Consider the following 20,299-nt stretch of genomic DNA (forward strand, 5'->3'; position numbering starts at 1 on the left):
CTAAAACCGAATTTGCCAGCCAAATTGGGTAGGTTACTTCCTGGATGAAGCCGATGGTCTTCAGTTTGTCTACTTCGAGCCTCATTGCCTCATACCGTTCGGCATCGTAGGCCCGCCGTTTCTGCCTGATGGGTTTGAAAGTGGAGCAGATGCTGAGCTTGTGGCTGATGACACTCGGGGCGATGCCGGGCATATCGTCGTATGACCAGGCGAAGACTTCTGCATTGGTTTGCAGGAAGGTGATAAAATCGGCCCTGAGTGCCGGACTCAAGGTTGTACCGATTCGAACTTGTCTGTCCGGTTGTGCTTCGGAGAGGGTGACTGGTTCTAAATCTTCGGCGGGTTGCGCTTGCGGGGTTACAGTCTCATCTCGGGGGTCATCTGGTTTGTCCGTCCCCCTGCCGTTCGGTACGCCCAAGCTGGTGGCGACCGAGTATGTTTCGCGAAGCGCAGCCCTTGCCGATTCCTTGGTTGCCGAAACGTAACACGTCCGTGCACTCAATTGGTCCCCTCGCACTTGGCCGACGCCAGCGTGTGTGGGGAACTTGAGGAGGAGCATGTGTGGTGACAGCATGGCCTTCATTTTTGTGAGCGCCGTCCTGCCGATGATAGCGTTGTATGCCGTTGGGCAGTCGACCACTAGAAAATGGGTGTAGAGGACCGTTCGTCTGGGGATGGTACCGACAGCGAACGGGAGCTGGACACTGCCGATTGGTTCAACCACGTCGCCAGAGAAGCTCAGGAGAGGGGTGATATCCTTGTTCAGATGCCGAGGGTCCACGCCGAGGGCGTTGAAAGCGTCGGCGAATAGCACGTTGACCGAACTGCCGGTGTCGATGAGGATTCGGCCTACGTCGAAATCCGATATATCAGCCCGTATGATCATAGGATCAGAGTGGGGGAAGATGATGCCTCGCTCTTCTTCTTCAGAAAAGGTGATAGGTTCCCAACCGTTGCGTTGAATTTTGTCATTGCGTCCTCCCGCCACGCTGAGGATTTGTGGATGCCGTACGGCACGAACGTAGTTTTTAACGGATCGGTTGCTGGCTTCGGCAATAGGCGCCCCTCCACTGATCATATTGATCTGCCGATTCAATGAGTTATCCGTTGCTGGCTTGGTGTTTAAATACTGATCCAGCTTTCCGTCATTGATGAGGCGTTCAACGATTTTGCGCAGCGCGATGCATGATTCCGTATCATGGCCGTTGTATTGGTGGTACCGGCAGAAGACACCGGTGTCTTTTTCGCTCTGGCGAGGGAGTTTCCGATTGTTCGGCTTCGGTATCATATCCCCTTCGGTCAGGAGAACTTGCTCATAAGTGGTGTTGAGCAAAGTGAAGATTTCGTCTGGCCGATTCCCCTTGTGGTTGCCCTTCTTGTTGTTGTCCTGCCGTTCCCGGAAGTTGTCCTTCCGCTTGTTTCGCTGAGTGGAAAAAGCAGGGACAGGGGGTGCCGTTCGGTAGGGGGCCTGGTTTGCCGATCGGTCGACCGGGAATCGGTCGTAGTTCTGCGTTGGAGGCTGATCGGTCAACGCCGTTTTGTTTATTGGGGTCGAAGCCGATCCCTTGGAGTTGAAATGCTCAGCCTTGGCGTGGATAGCCGCCTGTTTCATTAATTCGGAGTAGGTGGTCCAGTTGCTGCTGTGGACCAAATAACGAAACTGAGACGACCGAAGGCCGCTTTTGAAGGCACCGAAGGCCGCCCTGTCGTCAGTTTCCGGACATCTGGAGTACTCATGGCTGAACCTAGCCGCATATTCCCTCAACGGCTCATCGTCTTGCTGCCGAACGGTATATAGATCATTGGCGGAATATAGGCGATCGGTCTGAATCATAAAATGGTTGAGGAAGGTTTGCTTCAACTGATTGAAATTGTCGACCGTGTCTGGCTCCATCCGATAGAACCAATTCAGAGCGGCTCCGGTCAGGGTGGAGGGGAATAGCAAACATTGGCCTTCGTCCGTCAGTCCTTTGCAACCCAGAGCTGATTGGAAGGTATGAATGTGGGTAACGGGATCTTCGACCCCCGAATAAAACGATATGCGGAGTGCTTGGACCTCTTTCTCGTGTCTGAATGTCCGGATTCGATTGGTGAACGGCCCTGGCTGTACCGTTCCCCATGTTGGTGTCCGAGCCTGGTCTTGTTCCTTCTCGATGCGAGTCATCTTCTGTAGGAGGAGACGAATAGTCGGATCGGTAGATGGAAGATCGTCACCAAAGGGTTCGATCGCTCGGTTCCCTGTGCGTTGGTCAGTATTGTGACCTCGCCTTCCTTGGTCTGCCGTTCGGCTGGGGCTTCTCTCGTAATTTCCTTTTCGCCGATCGTTGTCTTGGTTTGATCGGTGGCTGTGGCGTCGTGCAGAGGGCCCTGCCGATGAGATTGTGGTTCCTGGGGATGTTGGAACATAATCTGATTCGTCCGTCTCTTCCAGGCCGATCGCGCCGTACCTCTGGCGTAAGGGGGATTTTGGTCCAAGTACCTCCAGGCGTGGATCGTCTAGCTTCGCCCGGACCTGGATGGGTGATGACTGCCGTTCCCTGCGCCGATCGTTGATCCTCTCGCGACAATCAGAATAAACGCGATATTCGGGATGGCGTTCCTTCGGAGTGGGCACGAACAGTCTTCGGGAGACAGTTGGTCCGTTCGCGGCCTGCTGCTTCCCTCTATCCTGGAAAGTGGGCTTTCGTACGCTTTTAAACGATTTCTCCTGCCGAAGCTGTGTGGCTGGTTCCCGATCGTTCTGCAACTGGGCGGAGAGTGTTTGTTGTTGATGCAGTTGCCTCTGGGTGTCATCCAGTTTGGAGGCGAGAACATTGTTGTGCTCCTGCATTCTTGCCATATCCTGCTGTAGGGTCTCCATCCGAGCCTCCAGGGTGGTCGGTCGAGCAGGTGTCTGAAGCAAGGGAGTTGGATTCGGCTCGCCAACGAGGCCGAGTATGGGGCCATCGGTAGGGAGGGCCGACGATGGATTCATTTTTTGGTCTCAGAGTTCTTTGTTTTGAGATATGGGTTGATCGATAAGCGATTCCCACAGACGGCGCCAATCTGTTGGCACATAATCTGGAATAGATAGAGATGAGTGCAACTTACAGGTGGGATGGACGATCAAGAGATCGATTGGGTGTTGGATGCCGATTCTTCCTGTCCTTGGATGCTGATCCTGAATAGAAGATAAGCGAAGCTCGTGAGGTCTATGGAACCGGTGCGGAACCAGCCTAAGACCCTCCGATGCTCAAGTAAGATTGTTTTTAAGAGCTCTTGCTGTTGACCATATAGAAGTATAAAAGTCAAGCTGAAAAGTCTTACCCCTGTATTGTAGTGGGAGGGGCATACTTATAGAGGGCATTTAGTATGCTCTTAGCGCTCATTTTCGATGTGGGACTCGTGGGAGGGCCCTATGAGGTTGACACGAGTCCTTAGATATTTCAGGCGGGTGCTTCGAGGTTGATTCTGCAGAATCGGTAGGGGATACCGATTGTAGGCTGTGTTGGGCCCTGTAATGATCTTTTGCTGCTTTGAGACAATATCATCAGTAGCCTATGCCGATTGTCCGAGGCCTTGGGTGCTTGGGCGAGTTTATGAGATCCACGTGTCGTTGTACGAGTGGAGGGTCAGATATGGTACAAACAAGGAATATGAGAGAACTTCCCATAAAGAATGGGAGATAATGCCCTTAAATACATTTTTAGTTGTTCTCCTAAAAAAAATCTTAATTTAATAAGAAAATGTAGGTAAATACTCCTAAATTTTCATGTGTTTACTTAGATTGATTAGGGGAAAATGATCTCGGGCCCATTCATTCTCTCCCCAATTCCAAGTAAACATGTCATTATTTATGCTCAATACTTTTTCATATTTATGTCTAGTTTCTAACAATAAGATCTCTCTAATAACAAATTTTTTTGGGTACAATGTCCAACAAAACAATAAAATTTAGCCATTAGACCTTCTCATTCATTGTATTAAAAGTGTATGCCAATTTTAACACAACTAAGTATTAATGGCTAATGAGGCCTAGCCCAATGAAAAAAAAGAGTTGATTTATAGACTAATGGTCTCATATTCGAACCCCCTTGGCACTTTGGTAGTGTGAAACCCCCATTCTCCTTATAGTTTAGACTATCGCTTTGTATATTAAATAAAACTAAGTATTGCTGACCCTAAGCTAGGGGAGGTGGTCACTGCCCCTCTTCCCATCTTCTCCTATCTTTTTTCCTCTCTCTCATCTTCTCTCCCTCTCTTTCCACTTTCCTAGGGGCTCTTGTTAGCCCCTCTCTCTCCTTCCTCTTCTCCTCCCCAGATCTACTTGGATTTTGGATTTTTAGCCTTGATCTGTTTGGATCTAGGTCTGTTTGTGTGTTTGTTTTGTTTGGTTGTTTTTGCAGTATTTTAGGTGACTGGTGGTGTCTTTGTCTCAGTGGCGGCAATAATAGTGACACTAGATTGGGTCTCTCTTCGGGAGAGTTATGATACTTGGTAGATGATTTTTTGTCTCTATTTCGACAATGATAGTAGCAGCGACGTTGGTGGTATGCCCTATTAGGCATTTTGTCTTTGATTTTGACCTTGCACCGCCTGAAGATCTATGTTTGGTCATAGAAGTTTCTTTGTCAGGTTCTAAGCTGAGTTGTGGTGCTTTTTAGGGGCCTCTCTTGTTATTGTTTTTGTACTCTTCCTCCATGTGCTCTTTTGGGTTTCCGTCCTTAATGTGTTTTTGGCAATTCGTGGGCGGTCAAAGGACTATGAGTTTTTCTCATAAAATGCTTCTTTTGACAGTTGGGATGCGATGCGGTTTGGTTCTCTTTATGGGTCTACTGTGTCGGTGTTTAGTTGGTTTTTTTTTTCTATTCTTGTAACGGTCTTTTGTGGTTTGGGTCAAACTTTCTTGTTAGTCCTTGGCTTGTGTGGTACTCTTTCCTACTATCGGGTTTGTCCCAAGTAGTTTTCCTAGGAAGGTTTTAATGAGGCTATTATATTCGTGCCAATCTTTGTATGCCTATTTTGACTTATGAATGAAATCTTATCCTATAAAAAAAAAACTAAGTATTTAATGTGTTGAAAAATTAGCAATCTTCATTCCAAACTTACCCCTAACAACTATCTTTGAATTTGTTTTTAAAAATTCCTTAAAGTTCCAAACCAATCAATATGATGTTTAATCTTTTGGTTCACAAATCAATTTAGTCCATATTATTGCATTTCATTTCATTGATTTTTTATTTATTTATGCATTCATTAAAACTGGTTGCGCATCAACATGTGACAAACTTTCAAAGAATATTTTCATCAAAACTTAGCTCATCCACCCAAGAGACAAAATAAAATCCACATTTGTTGCTTAACAAGGTCATCTTCTCTCTACTTAGAGCATCCACAGTTTTTTTTGGGGGGGGGGGGGGGGGGGGGGGGTGTAAATTCGGGGGTGTAAAGCCACTTTTACATCCCCTTTACACCTCCGGGGGGTGTAAATACGTTTTGAGCTCCAATGGGAAAAGATGTAAATCTAAGATGTATAATTGTTTTGTTTATCTTAATTCGTTTTTGTGTTAAATTTGTATTTTGTGTTTACTTTATAATTTTTTTTTGTATTAGGTTAATTTTATATTTTCAAACAAATAGACCTAAAAATATTTAAATTTGGAGAAGATATGCTTCATAAAAAAAAAACTGCTGATTCTTCATTAAAAAAAAAAAAGCTACTACTTGGCCAGATTCTTCATTAAAAATAATAAATAAAAAAAACTGCTGGCTGTTTCAAACTAGCCGTTGGGGGGGGGGGGGGGGGGGGAACATGACAACCAAAAAATTGCCCCACATGTGAATTTTTTTTCCAGCAATTACTGTAGCGGCAGGTCCCAGCCTTTTATGCTGTCTTTTCTTCATTTTTCTTCTCTTTTCTCGGGTGGGTCCCGCCTGCAAAAGATGTAAAAATAGATGTAAATGTACATTTTATTTTACATCTCATGGTGGTGATGTATATTTACAACCCTTTACATCTCCCCATTGGAGACGATTCCGGTGACAAGGGGTGTATATTTAACATACACCCCCATATACACCCTCCCATTATGGATGCTCTTACAGGTTTCAAATTAGAGTTCCATAAAGAAAAACAAATAACTTTGTTGAGTGAAAAATGTGAGTTTTATTTTGTCTCATGGCTTGTTAGCATTTCCCCCCTATAATACTTGTATTATACTATACACATACGTTAGTATTTTTAAAAATACTTCCATTTTTTGTATATGTTTTTTATAAATTAGATGTATAATACACATATGTATGTACATATTTTCATGTTTAATACACATAGTTTTTACAAAATTTTCAATAATATAGAAAAAATTCACGTATTATATATATATATATATATATATTTCACATATTATTAAATAAAAATAAATATTAAATAGTGGCTAAAATTTTCATTTATATTTTTCAAAGTATCGATTAAAGACGTACTTATTTTATTCATACTTTTACCATTACATAACTAACTATGGTCTCATGGATAGATAGTTTAGTTTTGTTCCAATTCCAAGGCATCGTGAAGAATTACTAATAAGAAGAGGGGCATTTTCGTCCAAGAGGATACCATTTTGGGATCCACTGCAGAAGGGAGAGCGGTGGAATTTACAAGGAAGATTTGAAACTCTGGGTACCGCCAGAAAAAGAAAGCTCATTAAGACAGCCCTAAGTACACGCTAATTATGAATTCAACGCCCAAACCCAAATACATTTACCATCTCTCTCTCTCTCTCTCTCTTCTCTGAGTTACCATCTCTGGCCTTCAAAAGCCTTTGTTTCAGCGCAGGATAAAAAAGCACAGCTCTAACCCTAGGAGCAGGAGAGAGCTCTGAAAGTCTTCCACAGTCCATACTACTGGTATTTCTCAGTTCTTGATGTTAAAAGCAGTCCTTTGTTCTTGAATTTTGGCTCTTCGTTTTTCTATTTTGTATTTTGATGTTTAATGTTGAGTAATGTGAATTCTGAAATGATACCCATTTTCTATTTTGAGTTATTGTTCTGCTTTGGCCTAGAAAATATATAGAAAGATATATCTTTTTCTGTTTTTCGCATCAAATGAGTATTTGGTTTCTATCTAAAAGTGAGGAAAGAAACGAACTTTCGTCTTGGATTTTCGACATTTAGGACTTGGAGATGCAGAAAAGTTCTGACATTTGATGTTGTTTTTGCCTTGCTAAAGCTCAAAACCTCATATTTATTCATTGCTTGGGACTTGGGGAAGTTCAATACATGACTTTCATGGATTGTATGTTTCATTCTGTGTTGGTCTTGCAAATTGAAATACCCAACTCACGAAACCATTTTCAATAAACCCTTTTCATGAATTGGATGCAGGCCAACAATGGGGAGGAGTTTAAGCCCAATACTAAGGCGTGAATTGGAAAATCTTGATAAAGATGCTGATAGTCGTAGATCAGCAATGAAAGCACTTAAATCCTATGTGAAAGAATTGGATTCCAAGGCAATCCCAATGTTTCTTGCCCAAGTTTCTCAAACTAAAGAAACTGGTTCTTTGTCGGGAGAATGCACTATTTCACTATATGAAGTTCTTGCTCGCGTTCATGGTGTCAAGATAGTACCTCTGATAAACAGCATCATGGCCACCATAATCAAGACCTTGGCTTCAAGTGCAGGGTCTTTCCCTCTTCAACAAGCCTGCTCAAAGGTGGTCCCAGCTATTGCTAGATATGGGATTGACCCAACCACCCCCGAAGACAAGAAAAGGAACATTATTCATTCACTCTGCAATCCTCTGTCGGATTCTCTCTTGGGTTCTCAAGAGAGCTTGACTTCTGGAGCTGCACTTTGCTTAAAGGCTCTTATTGATTCGGATAATTGGCGTTTTGCTGCAGATGAGATGGTTAATAGGGTATGCCAGAATGTTTCTGGTGCTTTGGAGGAGAAGTCCACTCAGACAAATGCACACATGGGTCTGGTTATGGCTCTTGCAAAACGTAATGCTACAATTGTTGAACCATATGCTAGGTTGTTGATACAAGCAGGACTGCGGATATTGAATGCTGGTGTAGTGGAAGGGAATTCTCAGAAGCGGTTGTCAGCTATTCAAATGGTGAATTTCTTGATGAGATGCTTAGATCCTTGGAGCATTCTCTCTGAGCTTGAGTTGATAATTGAAGAAATGGAGAAGTGTCAATCTGATCAGATGGCTTATGTTAAAGGGGCTGCCTTTGAAGCTCTGCAAACTGCAAGGAGAATAGGTGCAGATAAAGGCTCAAAACTTGAAAAAGGTCCTGGTTCTGTCTGTGGGTCAAATTTTATTAGGAGAGGCCACAGCAGTAGGCGAAACCTATCAAGTGCCGGTGATCAGTCTCCTGCATCAATGTCACCCGAGTCACAGACCCTTGATTCCTTTGTTGAATATGAATCATTGGTTGAGTCACCTATTTCAATGAGTCAGGCTTCTCAAAATTCAATTTATGATTGTAGGAGTGTAAACCGGAAACTCTGGAGTCGTGAGAATGGAGTAGTTGATGTGTCTCTCAAGGATGGCTTGTTCTCAGAAATTGCTCGGGGTAGTGCGTACTCGAATGGATATCCAGAGAACTCTGGGAATAATGAATTCATGAAATGCGAAGGAGATTGCACAGAGGAATTTGCAGGGTTCCTGCAAAGAAATCCTAGGAGTGGAGTATCAAGAAGCACCACAACCAGTCCTCTGGTAAGTTAAACCTGTACATATGTAGCAATTTATTCTGTTTTTCTGATGTGGAAAGAAACTGCTATTAATGGTTTGATTGTACGGTGGTAGAAGTAGTTACTCAACTAGTTTTTGGATTTAGGTAAAAAATTAACCTGAAAGCATGAAATTAATGGGGGAAAGAAGGTAAATAAACTGCTTGCTGGATTGTAAAAATAGTACAGATAGTCCAAAAAGCCTTTCGTATGTCAGATTCTTTGGTACATTATCTCTACTTCAAAAATTTGTGTTCTGGAAAATTAAGGCTACTGATCGTGAGATGGTATTGTGTGTTAGTTGATAAATTTGTTGGTTTATCAATATCCCAAAACCTTAAGCTCAGGATGTGAACCAATACTTGTTTTATGTTCTAACATCTCCCCTCACATGTGGTTCTCTCTTCACCATTAGAGCCCAACAAGTGAAATTCAATTTATATTGGGAGGATATAATTGCAGAGGTTCAAATTCAGAATCTCCTGCTCTTCCATGGTAAAACTGGTTGATTACCATTATTCGCACAAAGCTTAAGTTGTTAGGCCAATGATTGTTTTATAGCCTGACAATGGTGTTGTCTTACTCATGCTGTCTATCCACTGAAGCTTAACTTTTATTTAAATATGCCAATTTTATGATTTTCTTGTGTGTTGCCAATCTTGGGATGCCTCTCTGGTGCTTCAGAGGTCACGCACTCCCATCAATGTTGACAACATCATCTTCAACACTCCAAGGAGGCTGGTTCACTCTCTTCAGGATCCAAGTAATGTCTACTCTAAGTCCTCTGAGAAACGAGCCAGAAGATTTAGAAGTTTATCCTTGAGCGAATTTGATTGGAGCCCAAATGCCAGATACGACCAAGAAGGCTATTCACATGGTGTGAACTATGACTGCAGAGAGAATGGGAGCTTCTGTGCTGGTGATGAGCAGTTTCAAGGTGGCCCTGAATCAGTATCATCAACAGATGGCATTCCTTTGGATGCTGATTTGGAGGCGTCTCACGAGGTGGTTCCAGAAAATAAAACAGAAATTCAAATGTCTGGCATAAAAAGTGCCCGTCGAAAGGTTGCTGTGAAATTGTTGTGTGGACTTTCATTCGCACTACTTGCTGTAGCTATGCCACTACTTTGGATTAATGATCAAGGTGAAGGACATGAAGGTCATTATCTTGTTCCAACTTAATGTGCTCGTTCTCTTCTTCCACCGTCGTTACTCATTTTGATGTATCAAATTCTTTTGATAAAGTAGGCAATGGTAGACAAGAGAATCTCTCTGTATCTTCTGTAAAACTAGAATTTTACCATCACAACTAGACGTGGATGTTCCAATGTACTGAAGAGAATCAAAAAAATTTGTGTTCTTGAGGAAATGTTTATCGTTTACTGCATTTGATATTGTTATTTTTAAGACAAAGCACATACCTTGGTATGTACTTTGTGGCATGCAATGTCCTCAGAAGGGTATTTAATATCTTAAGAGGGTAAAAATACATCTTTTGCGAGGTCAGTAGATGTAAAAGATGAGTCTTTTAAATACGGTGAACTGCAGAAATTGCTCCACTTGTAGTTGTAACTTGTAACCTTATGTGGTTTTTTTTTAGCAACTACCACATGCACATGCTTATATAGATTGGAACAATTTCGCATCAACATAATCAAGAGCTGCTTTATCTTCTGTACACAATCTCATAACATGAAAGTTATATTCTGTCTGTTGTTACACCAAGGCTTAAGAGATGAGAGCAGAGTCATGCTATGAAAACTTAAAGATTTGGGTTGTATAAGCGCTGTCCGCCCCTCCATGATTCATTAGGACCCACGATTACTGGCTTGAGAACCGCCGATTGGCCGACGCATATATAAGAATACTTGCCATAGTCTTCATGACTTGAGCCAGGACTGAACATGTATAGTTCATCAAACCCATCTCTTCCGACTATGACAGAGTTTCTTCTACCCTGTTCCACAAAGCCAAAATTTTAATAAAAGAAAAAAGTGTCAATTGTTGAGAGTGCAGAACGTTTTGGAGAATTCAGAATTTAATTAGTTTTTCAAAGTACCCTGTCAATGATTGTGAAGTCGGTAGGCGCGCTGGTGTATATTCGACTCATTTGGTCTCTTAAATGCTTGTAGTTGTCATCTTCTTCACCCTCCATTTCTTCTTCATTTTCTCTTTGGTTTCTATCTGCTTCATTGCCATCATCGTTTTGAGTCTTTGGACCCCAGCCAGGCATAAATGCTTTTTGTGAAATTTGCTGCCATAGTTTGCTGATCTGAGATTCATTTTTTAGGCCAAAGTCGGGAGGGATTATCCCGAAACTTGACAAAATGGGCAACCTGCTAAAGAAATCTGATCTTTCCAAACCAACTGCATAAGTTGCATCTGGTGAGCTCACTGTCAGATGACTTAAAATAGACCCAGTTAGTTGGAGGGATGAAGATTTAGAGTTAGAGATCACAAGCTCTGAGACCAAGACGTCTTCTTTCAGGGTGATAATGTATTTGATTTCAACCTTGTCCTCTGAATCAGTGCTAATCAGTTGTACCTGCATTCTCAATTTAATGGTTTTCTCTAAGAATTGGCTTAAAATCCTATGCACCATCAATGAACAAGTCAAAACATAAACAGGACAGAATCTGACTACAACGGTATCGGAAACTTCAAGCCTGAAATAAATTCATTGTTTGATTAGTCTTTTCGATTTTAATTATAATGGAAAAAAGTGTTTTAGACTTTGCAAATGGCCTTTAGTGAGTGCACATGTGAATGTTTGTAGTAGCCTTATTTCTTCTGCTGGTAACACAAATGAGGAAACTAGAGTTAACTACATAAACAGTTTGACCTACTAAGCTTTGTACATTGTCTTGCCAAATTCATGTAGCCACCTGACTATTTTCCCTTTTGTTGAACTTTGTCTCACTCTATTACTTAGTTTCAAACTATGTATGGCATTCAATGACATTCTGCTCTAATATATGGATCACTTAACTGCATTTTTCTATTTTGCTCTGTAAACCTCTCTAGAATTATCTACAGTGTAAATAAGTTTGCAACTGGTATAAAAATAAAATAAAATTCAGTTTTTTTGATAGGTTCCTTGGTTGTGAGGAAAGCAAGTAAAAAAACCAACCTGAATCTCTTGCTGAGGATTTCCTCTAATGTCATGAAGAGCCCAATTAGTTGGAGACCATGAAACTTGTTCATCCTCACTTACACAATCAAAGGCTAAAGACACCCCTCCTTGAATGGCAACACCAGCAGCAGCTGCAGCAGATTCATTCTTCTCCTCTGACTCAGAGACTGAAGCCTGCAGCAATTCAACCGTGCCGCCGTGCCACATGGAAGCCTTGTAGGAAGTGATTAAGCCGCTTGGCAGCATCATGATGGCTTTACTACCATTCTCCAGTTCCATCTTGGCCACACAGCTGTCACCAATTCCTTTGAATATCACTCCATGGCCACTGAACTCTTCTTCCAAGTAGTCCACATTGATGGGTTGGTATGGGATTGAAGCCACTTTTGCAACTGGGAATTCTCTCTTGTTGCTGTTAGTTTTGTAGAGCTGCAAGAAACTGAAAGAGGGTAGAGAAGAAGAATCTATGTGTTTAGCACTAGCCGTGGACAAAGGACTGAAATTGGGTAGCAAAAATGGACTGAAAACCATGCTCATGCTTTCTTCCAGTTAATTTGTGAAAAAATTATCTCTTCCTAGGATTTCTAATTGCCATTTTCCAGAACCATTCCACACTTTATTGGTTTTTTTGACTGCTTTCAGGGGGTGCGAGGGCCCACATATCATTATTGGCTTTGCCTGCAAGGGTATATAACGATATGAGGATGCAAGTGGATAATGTGACTAGTGGAGCTGCTTGCGATATTTTCGCTACAAGACAATTCATATACTTCATTATGGTTATCGTTTGGTGGGTACCGTAGGATTTATTAGTTTAATTCAATGTGTGTTTGGTGCTAAAAAATGGAATGTGAATAGGATAAAAAATAATCCCAATATAATCCTACTATGTGTATTTTTGTAAGAAAACTTATCTACCAAAAAGGTAGACTACATAATCCTACTACTCCTACCTCTTGACATGAACTCAAAACGTTGAAGCCAAGATACGAACACAGTACACTAATAATGTCAATGAAGGATACTTATCATTTCCAATCCAATCCTACCTCTTAATCCAATCTCCGAGTCACCAAATATATGGTCAAATATCATATTGTCCTCTAGAAGTTAAAATAACCCAACTTGCCCTTGATATTTTGCTTCTCACTTTAAACTCCACCATCGCATCCTGATACACTACCCATCAGCCCCTACTCCCCCTCTCCTTTCTCCTCCAGACCAACCCATCCTTAGCAGACAGTAGTATACATTTGATCACCATATTATTTTGTTTAAAACAAAAAATTATCAAATTATCAATGTGTTTGATCATACCTTGAACTCCCCTAGCAAAAAAAATAGAAAATAAACTTCAAAAAGAAGAAAAAAGTTTGTGCATCAAGGTCACATGTAAAGACTAAAAGTGAAAAGTACAAGCTACCGTCACATGATGAGAACTTCACCACCCTTCTTCCCTACACATAGGAGAGATTCTATGAACTATACAAATATTCAGGGGGAAAATTAAGAAACTCTACCAATATAGAAACACATTGGTTTTCTCATACAAATTCACAATTTTCAAATTTTCATTTTTAGAAGTATAAAATTCCCAGTAATTTTCATTGCTTCACTCCGAAGGTGAAACTTTTACTTCCCTCAAAATTTTTGCAGCATCCTCTGGGAAGACTGGGTTTATGTAACACCCAGTTCCCATTTCAAACCCAGCAACAACACTTAATTGAGGAACTATCTGCAAGAACCAATGGGAGTAAGGCAACTGTGAAGCATTTTCCCCAAGTGGAGAAGTCTGAACCATGAAATTAAATGGTGGATTGTTCAACTGCAAAGACATCTTCCTAAGCACGAGTTTTAGGAGCCCTCCAAGTTCAACTGCCTGCAAAGTCGCATATAAAGTCTCAGGAAAGCAATCATAGGTATCTAAATGGGTGCATATTTGCATCAGATAAGCTGAAGTACCATCTATGACACTGAAAGAAATATTTAGAAACTTGTCTTTTGAGTGTGATATTTATTCTTATGATTCGACACACATGTTAGGCATACAAGCTAAGAATATTTTGTCAAAAATACAGTACCACAATACTCGATATGCAGAATTCTCTGAGCTATTTTCAACCATGCGAGCTAAAAATCTGTAGATGATTCGCACTTTATATAAGCCATAAAATCATTATTTCTCAGTTTTTCTAGTCAAAGACAGAGTCGTTAACCCCAAAGATTCGTACTTTATATAAGCCCGTATTAAAGTCTACCATAATACTGGAAGCAACTCCCAATGGTGTTTTTCAATTCCTACTCACACAGTATGTTTCTTTTTCATAATTTGGCCATATTGTGCATATAAATTTTGCAAACAAGAATCCTACCTAAAAAGTCATTCACATTGGGATATGAAAATAGCATATTTTAAGTGATCATCACACAAAACTTATACTTTAATTTTCCTTTTTGACAAAAAAGAAAACCAATGTATTTCATTAATCCAAATATTGAAATTAATTACGTATGTTTCAAGTAGCATTTCAAAATAAACAACATAATATCTTACCAAAGTAGAAGCAAAATCAGTTCATACAACAAGTCAGTTTCTATAACATAGACAATTACCTTCTCACTATCTAGCTCATGGAAATGAGAAGAGTGATCCAGAGGAATGATCCACATCTCAAATGGAAATGTAGCAGCAAAAGGTACAATTGAAATGAAATGGGCTGAAACATCAATCAGTAGATCCTTTGAGTTAGATTCACAGACACTACATTTCCCAGTCTGATCAAAAAACTCCTTCATACTGCCAAGTCGGGTAGCAACAGCGGGAGGAACAACTGGAAGAGCCATTATCTGACTGTGAGAGTGACTCATTGATGCCCCAGCTGAAGCACCGTGGTTCTTAAACACCTTCAACGAATTAACAAAAAATCAGCTTAAATAGAAATCTGACAGGGTAAGGAGAAAGGAAGAGATTTTGTAGAGGAAATGGACTTCAGAAAATGCATACAGTACCATTTAACTTAAACGTTTTCTGGATACAGACATTTCAAAATCAAGCTTCCATATGCCTGATTTAAATATTTTTACTAAGCAGAACGGTAATTTCGAAAACAAAACTAAGCAAGAAGCTCATGATTCTTAAAACACAAGCCATCTTCAAGTTAAGATTTAAATAAAATAAACAGAGGCTAATCTAATGACAACATAATTCCTCGTTTATAGGATTTCCAATAAAATAACAGGCGCTCTATCCATTTGATCTCGTGCATGAATTTTTCCAATTATATACAACTCATATATCCCATTCTCCAATTTCAAATGTTAAACTATAAATTGCGGACCATATAAAAAATTCATTTTTAACCAATTCAAGCACCCAAATTTCCAAATTGAATTATCGAAAAGAAAAAAATATAAACTCAAAATTGTAAAAAATGCAAGGCCAAACGCAAAAAATACCTGGACGTATTTGATAGAATCGTAGCTCATAAGTTGCTTGATCCTCCTCGTATGCGCAACAAGAACCTCACCGATCTCTCTCGGCGACAAATCAGAAAGCTGAACCGAATGAACAGGGGTCTCAATCACTACGTCGTGGAACCCAAACCCATTCACCACAACCCGACCCGAATCCGAGTTATTTCCTTCTTCAGCAGCAGGGATGTCTCTGCTGAGCGCGGGGTAGAGGTTCTGGATGACCCGGAGTTTCCAGTCCGGGTTGTCGGGCGGGACCCGGAAGATCTCGGGAGCACACTCGTGCTCGTGGCCGATGCAGAAGGGACATTGTTGTTGTTGTTGGTTGGGATTGATAGGGGTCTTGGATTTGAAGTCTGAAGGTCGCTTGGCTCGGGCGGGTGAGAATATCACCCACCGGTTTGTCACGGAGTCTTTTCTGAGTTGCGGGGTTTGAGGAGCTGAAGAGTCTGATGAAGAAGATGATGCCATTCTATTCTTTAATCAATTAGACGTATTATTATTCTAGGTCACTCTTTTAGGTCACTCCCATCTAAATTCAAATTTTGGGATCAAAGAATTTTTTTTCCCTAACCCTAGCTTTGGTAATTGTCTCAAAAGTATTTTAACTTTAAATTTTTTTGGGTTTTCATCAAATTGGTCATTCATCTTTTGGTATACACATTAATTTGTTCTTTCGTTGAATTCTGTCACATATCATCACGTGACCAACTTTAAAAATGCATTTTCATCAAAATATAGCTCATTTTAGGTTATCTTTTCTTCATTTAGGATTTTACATTTGGATCTCATCAAGGAAAGCATATACTCTTGTTGGGCAAAATGCGTGAGATTTAATGAATATTTTGACAAAATGGGATGAGAGGGGCCAAATTGATGTGTGCAAAACATTAAGGACCAAATTGATTGATTTGAAAGTTGAAGGAATTAAATGAAGACTTCTGAAAAGTTTAGGGACCATTCATGATAAAAACCCTTTCTTTCGGGTAATTTTTTTTAATAGTTAATTTTAGTTTAGTTCATCATAATTTATTTTTACAAAAATTTGAACTTGAAAAAATAAATTCCGTAAAATAATATTTATTTGGATCAACTGCATAAAAACCCCTGAATTTTAGGGGTCATTTCAAATTCATACTCGAACTTTAAAGACCCTACAAAATGATACATGAACTCATTAAAACTTTACACCCAAGCCCCTCTGCTAGCAAAATGGTTAAGAATTTTGTGTAGTGTTGGTCAACCAAACCAAACCATGTTGTGAAGGGCTCATCGAACACTAAATCGGACTACTTAGTGTTGAGTTTTTGAAAGCCAACGCCGAACCAACGAGAGGAGAAACTGGCGATGCTAGTTAATGAACAACCGGTTCGGTGGCAACGTTATACTAAGAATAATCCTTATTTGGTTAGAATTATTATTCCCCAAAAAAATGATATGAATTACTTCATGAGATTTGGTGGAGCTTGGTTCCTTGATGTAGGAATATTCATTTTCTACGTGTCGTCTTCTTATTGGCATGTGGTCAAGTTGCGACTCAGCTCGAGCCACATGGCCTTCTCACTATTTTTTGTCTTGCGTCACAAGTGAGAGTCTTCCTTCTTGCGGCTTGAATTGTGATTTTTGACCTGTAATCATAGTCTAAAATATCAATAATATCGAGGATATTATTGTTTTTTCAGGTCACGGATATTTCGGAACGTATCCATACACATATTGTATAAATATCGATAATATCGACGTTAATATCGGAAAATATCGATGTCGATAATTTCGCTCACACTTACTTCAGCAATATTTTGTCAAAATATCGCTAAAATATCGAAAAAATCGATGTAATGAAAAAAATTCATAAAAAAAAAAAAAAAAACTCAAACACACAAAGGGGATTCAAACCCTTGCCATTTCACTCCTCCAACACCTTAACCACCATGTTGCTTATGTTTTTGTGATAATATGCTAAAATATACATATTTATATTGTTTTGTTTTGAACAATTACATGAAAAACTATTTTGGGGGTTTATCATTTGATGACTACTTTTCACAATACACTTACCCTACACATAGAAATGATGAAGATAGTGAAAAATTTCAACCTCATAAGAACTCTGTGTGGTGCTAAATCAATTATGTATCTTACCATGCAATGTATAAAGTGTAAAAATATTGTAGTAAATCATTATATATAAATAATTGTGGTGCGTTTAATCTTTTTTCATTAATTACTACATATTTTCTACACTCACAGTGTTTGTCAGCTCGCTATATAATCAACTTAAATTAGTTAACCCATCATGCAATGCATTTCCTTCCAATTATTGTGTGATAAATAATACATAATTGACTGAATAAACATCCACCAAAGTTTCAATAAAAATTCCCGAGTTTTTCTTATAATCTCCGTGGTTTTTATTCAATTTTTATTGATATCGATAATATCCCGATATTTCCATTGAAATTTCCGTATTTTTGGACTACCGATATTTCCAATACCATCGATATTTTAAACCTTGCCTTTGACTTGTGAATTTCTTCTCTTTTGCAGCTAGTCAACGGTCATGTCTTCCGACAAGGGTAGTCGATCACCGAGTTCACACTTCGTATCTATAGGGTGGTTCCAAGGTGCACAAGAAGAGATTTGTGGCTAATCTGCATCGCATTATGTCTGAAGCTCACTTCCAGAAGTGGCGGGCTACTTATGCTTCTGCCATACCTGATAACATGCATGTCAAGTTGGCGGCATCTTCGACTGACGATGCGCCTTGTGTGGATTCGAATGATACGGATGCTAGAATTATCACATTTCGTCCCTTATACTTCTCCTTGGGCTTTACGTTCCTGTTGTCGAAGTTCTTTAGGAATGTGTTATGCGCCATGGAGTGTGCCCCAAGCCAATGTACTATGAACATCTACTGGCCGATCATGTTTTTTGAGAATTTAAGCCGTTTCTTTAAGCTGGATTTGATAGTGATGGAGTTCTTTTACTTCTTCGAAGTGAGGTGCTACAAGAAGTATGCCCAGGTCCGTATATGCAACGCCAAGCTGTTTGACAGTCTCAACCAAGGAGATCACTCATGGCACGCCGATGTGTTGGAGGTTAGCAGACGGTGGGAAGGCTAGGTCGGCGATGGTCCACTTGTTCCTCTCACTTACTGCGATGGTACGTCAAAATTCTATTGATTTGCTTCAATTTTGTCTGAATTCTTTGATGTGTGACTAGCTGACTTCTGTCTTCTGCTAACAGAGAATGATATAAGTAATAAACTATATCTCGAACTAGACATGGCTAAGGTCTGCCGGGCCTTGAACATCCCTACGAGGTTTTGCGAATGACGCTGGTTGTTGAGCAAGTATCGGAAGAAAGTTGGTGGTCTGCCCCTTGCCAAGGATATTGTGAGATGGAAGCAATATGGCCCAAATTCAGATGATCTGCCTGCCGAACACGTTTTGGTAGTTGCCTACGTCTTCCTTATGACGTTTTGGTAGGTTGTCCTACGTCTCCCTTAGGACCTTTTGGCGGTTGCCTACGTCTCCCTTAGGACGATTTGGTGGTTGCCTATGTCTTCCTTATGATGTTTTGGAAGATGGTCTACGTCTCCTTTAGGAAGTTTTGGTGGTTGCCTACATCTCCCTTAGGACGTTTTGGCAGTTATCTACGTCTCCCTTAAGAAAAACAGATAGAGAGAAATGAGATGTGAACCCTTTTTTAATTTTTAATTTTATTCTCACATAAAAGTTAAGTTAACTAAGGTTAATCATGGGATAGGTGTCACCTTTTAAGGGTGATGGTGAGCAGACACCTTTGGTTAATGTGGTGAGAAAAAAACTCCAATGAGAAAAAATGTTAATCGCAAGTTATCCATTAAATGAATATTAAAAGAGAATCTAAGAGGTGATTTTTAACATGGGATCGTTTATCATAATTGATAGTTTTTTCAATTAACAAAAATAAAATAATATTATTTATGAGTAAGGTGGGGTTTGAATTCTTTATATTGCCTTGTAATCATACCACACATTAGTTCAAATGGAAGTATTTATGTAGGGATCAATATGTTATTTACTTACTATTACTGCCATATGGCAAGAAAAAGAAACAAAAATTTGTATAACCCTAACCACATAAAAAAAAAAGGCTTAAGTGTTACAGTGCCCCCTGAAACATTGGTCAATTCTCACTTTACCCCATAAAGTTAAAGTGACCCACTTTGCCTCCTTGACCGATGTTTTGTGTCTCACTTTGCCCCTCATCGTCAAGTCTATTAAAAATTCCGTTAAAAAAGCTGATGTGGCATCAATGGGACCCACTATTTGGCTAAACTAAGTGTCATGTGTGAAGAAAAAAAAATTATCTTTTAAAATTCTTAATTTAACTGTTAAAAATAAAAATAATACTTATTTTTTTTTTTTTAAAGTGGGTCCTATTGGTGCCACGTCAGTTTTTTTAACACTTAGTTTAGTCAGATAGTGGGTCCTATTGGTGCCATGTTAGCTTTTTTAACAGAATTTTTAACAGACTTGATGGTTAAGGGCAAAATGAGACATAAAACATCGGTCAAGAGGGCAAAGTGGGTCACTTTAACTTTAAGGGGGTAAAGTGAGAATTGACCAATGTTTCAAGGTGCACTGTAGCAATTAAGCCTAAAAAAAACCTAAAAAACTATTATTATTATCATTATTATTATTTTGTGTGTCTGGATTTTCATAGAACTTGTAAATTTGTTGCGTTTGGAGAAAGAAAAAACATGTTAATATATAATAATTTAGACATTTGACTATGAGATTTTTATGCTGTTGATGTTGATGGCTTGATAATCACTTTTTAACCTTGGCCTACGGAATATGAAATGTCTAGTTTGTAGAATTTTATTTAGTCTTATATTCATTATCATTTAGCTTATACTTTATGCCATTGTGCTACCATTCAAATCAACTAATTTATTATGAATTTTGGAAAGGAAGAGAATATATT

General features: G+C 39.8%; 3 protein-coding genes across 3 annotated transcripts; 1 reads left to right on the top strand and 2 right to left on the bottom strand.

Moving 5' to 3' along the window:
• The first annotated feature begins 6,688 nt into the window (after window positions 1-6,688).
• On the top strand, window positions 6,689-10,090 carry LOC110760579 (ARM repeat superfamily protein). Its single transcript, XM_021962879.2, has 3 exons — window positions 6,689-6,885; window positions 7,363-8,707; window positions 9,406-10,090. The coding sequence occupies exons 2-3, from the start codon at window positions 7,370-7,372 to the stop codon at window positions 9,901-9,903; spliced, it is 1,836 nt and encodes a 611-aa protein (XP_021818571.2). The 5' UTR covers window positions 6,689-6,885; window positions 7,363-7,369; the 3' UTR covers window positions 9,904-10,090.
• A 269-nt stretch (window positions 10,091-10,359) lies between these two features.
• Window positions 10,360-13,034, bottom strand: NDF5 (NDH-dependent cyclic electron flow 5). The gene is made up of 3 exons (XM_021962885.2): window positions 11,852-13,034; window positions 10,781-11,266; window positions 10,360-10,678 (listed from the first exon to the last, which is right to left on the bottom strand). The coding sequence occupies exons 1-3, from the start codon at window positions 12,389-12,391 to the stop codon at window positions 10,484-10,486; spliced, it is 1,221 nt and encodes a 406-aa protein (XP_021818577.2). The 5' UTR covers window positions 12,392-13,034; the 3' UTR covers window positions 10,360-10,483.
• Window positions 13,035-13,183: 149 nt separating this feature from the next.
• On the bottom strand, window positions 13,184-15,912 carry LOC110760586 (putative galactose-1-phosphate uridyltransferase). The gene is made up of 3 exons (XM_021962886.2): window positions 15,311-15,912; window positions 14,468-14,758; window positions 13,184-13,733 (listed from the first exon to the last, which is right to left on the bottom strand). Exons 1-3 carry the CDS (start codon window positions 15,794-15,796, stop codon window positions 13,467-13,469), a joined length of 1,044 nt encoding a protein of 347 aa, XP_021818578.1. The 5' UTR covers window positions 15,797-15,912; the 3' UTR covers window positions 13,184-13,466.
• Between the last annotated feature and the right edge of the window lie 4,387 nt (window positions 15,913-20,299).

Source organism: Prunus avium, chromosome 7 (genome assembly GCF_965620075.1).
Source record: "Prunus avium chromosome 7, drPruAviu1.hap1.1, whole genome shotgun sequence".
Lineage (NCBI taxonomy): Eukaryota > Viridiplantae > Streptophyta > Magnoliopsida > Rosales > Rosaceae > Prunus > Prunus avium.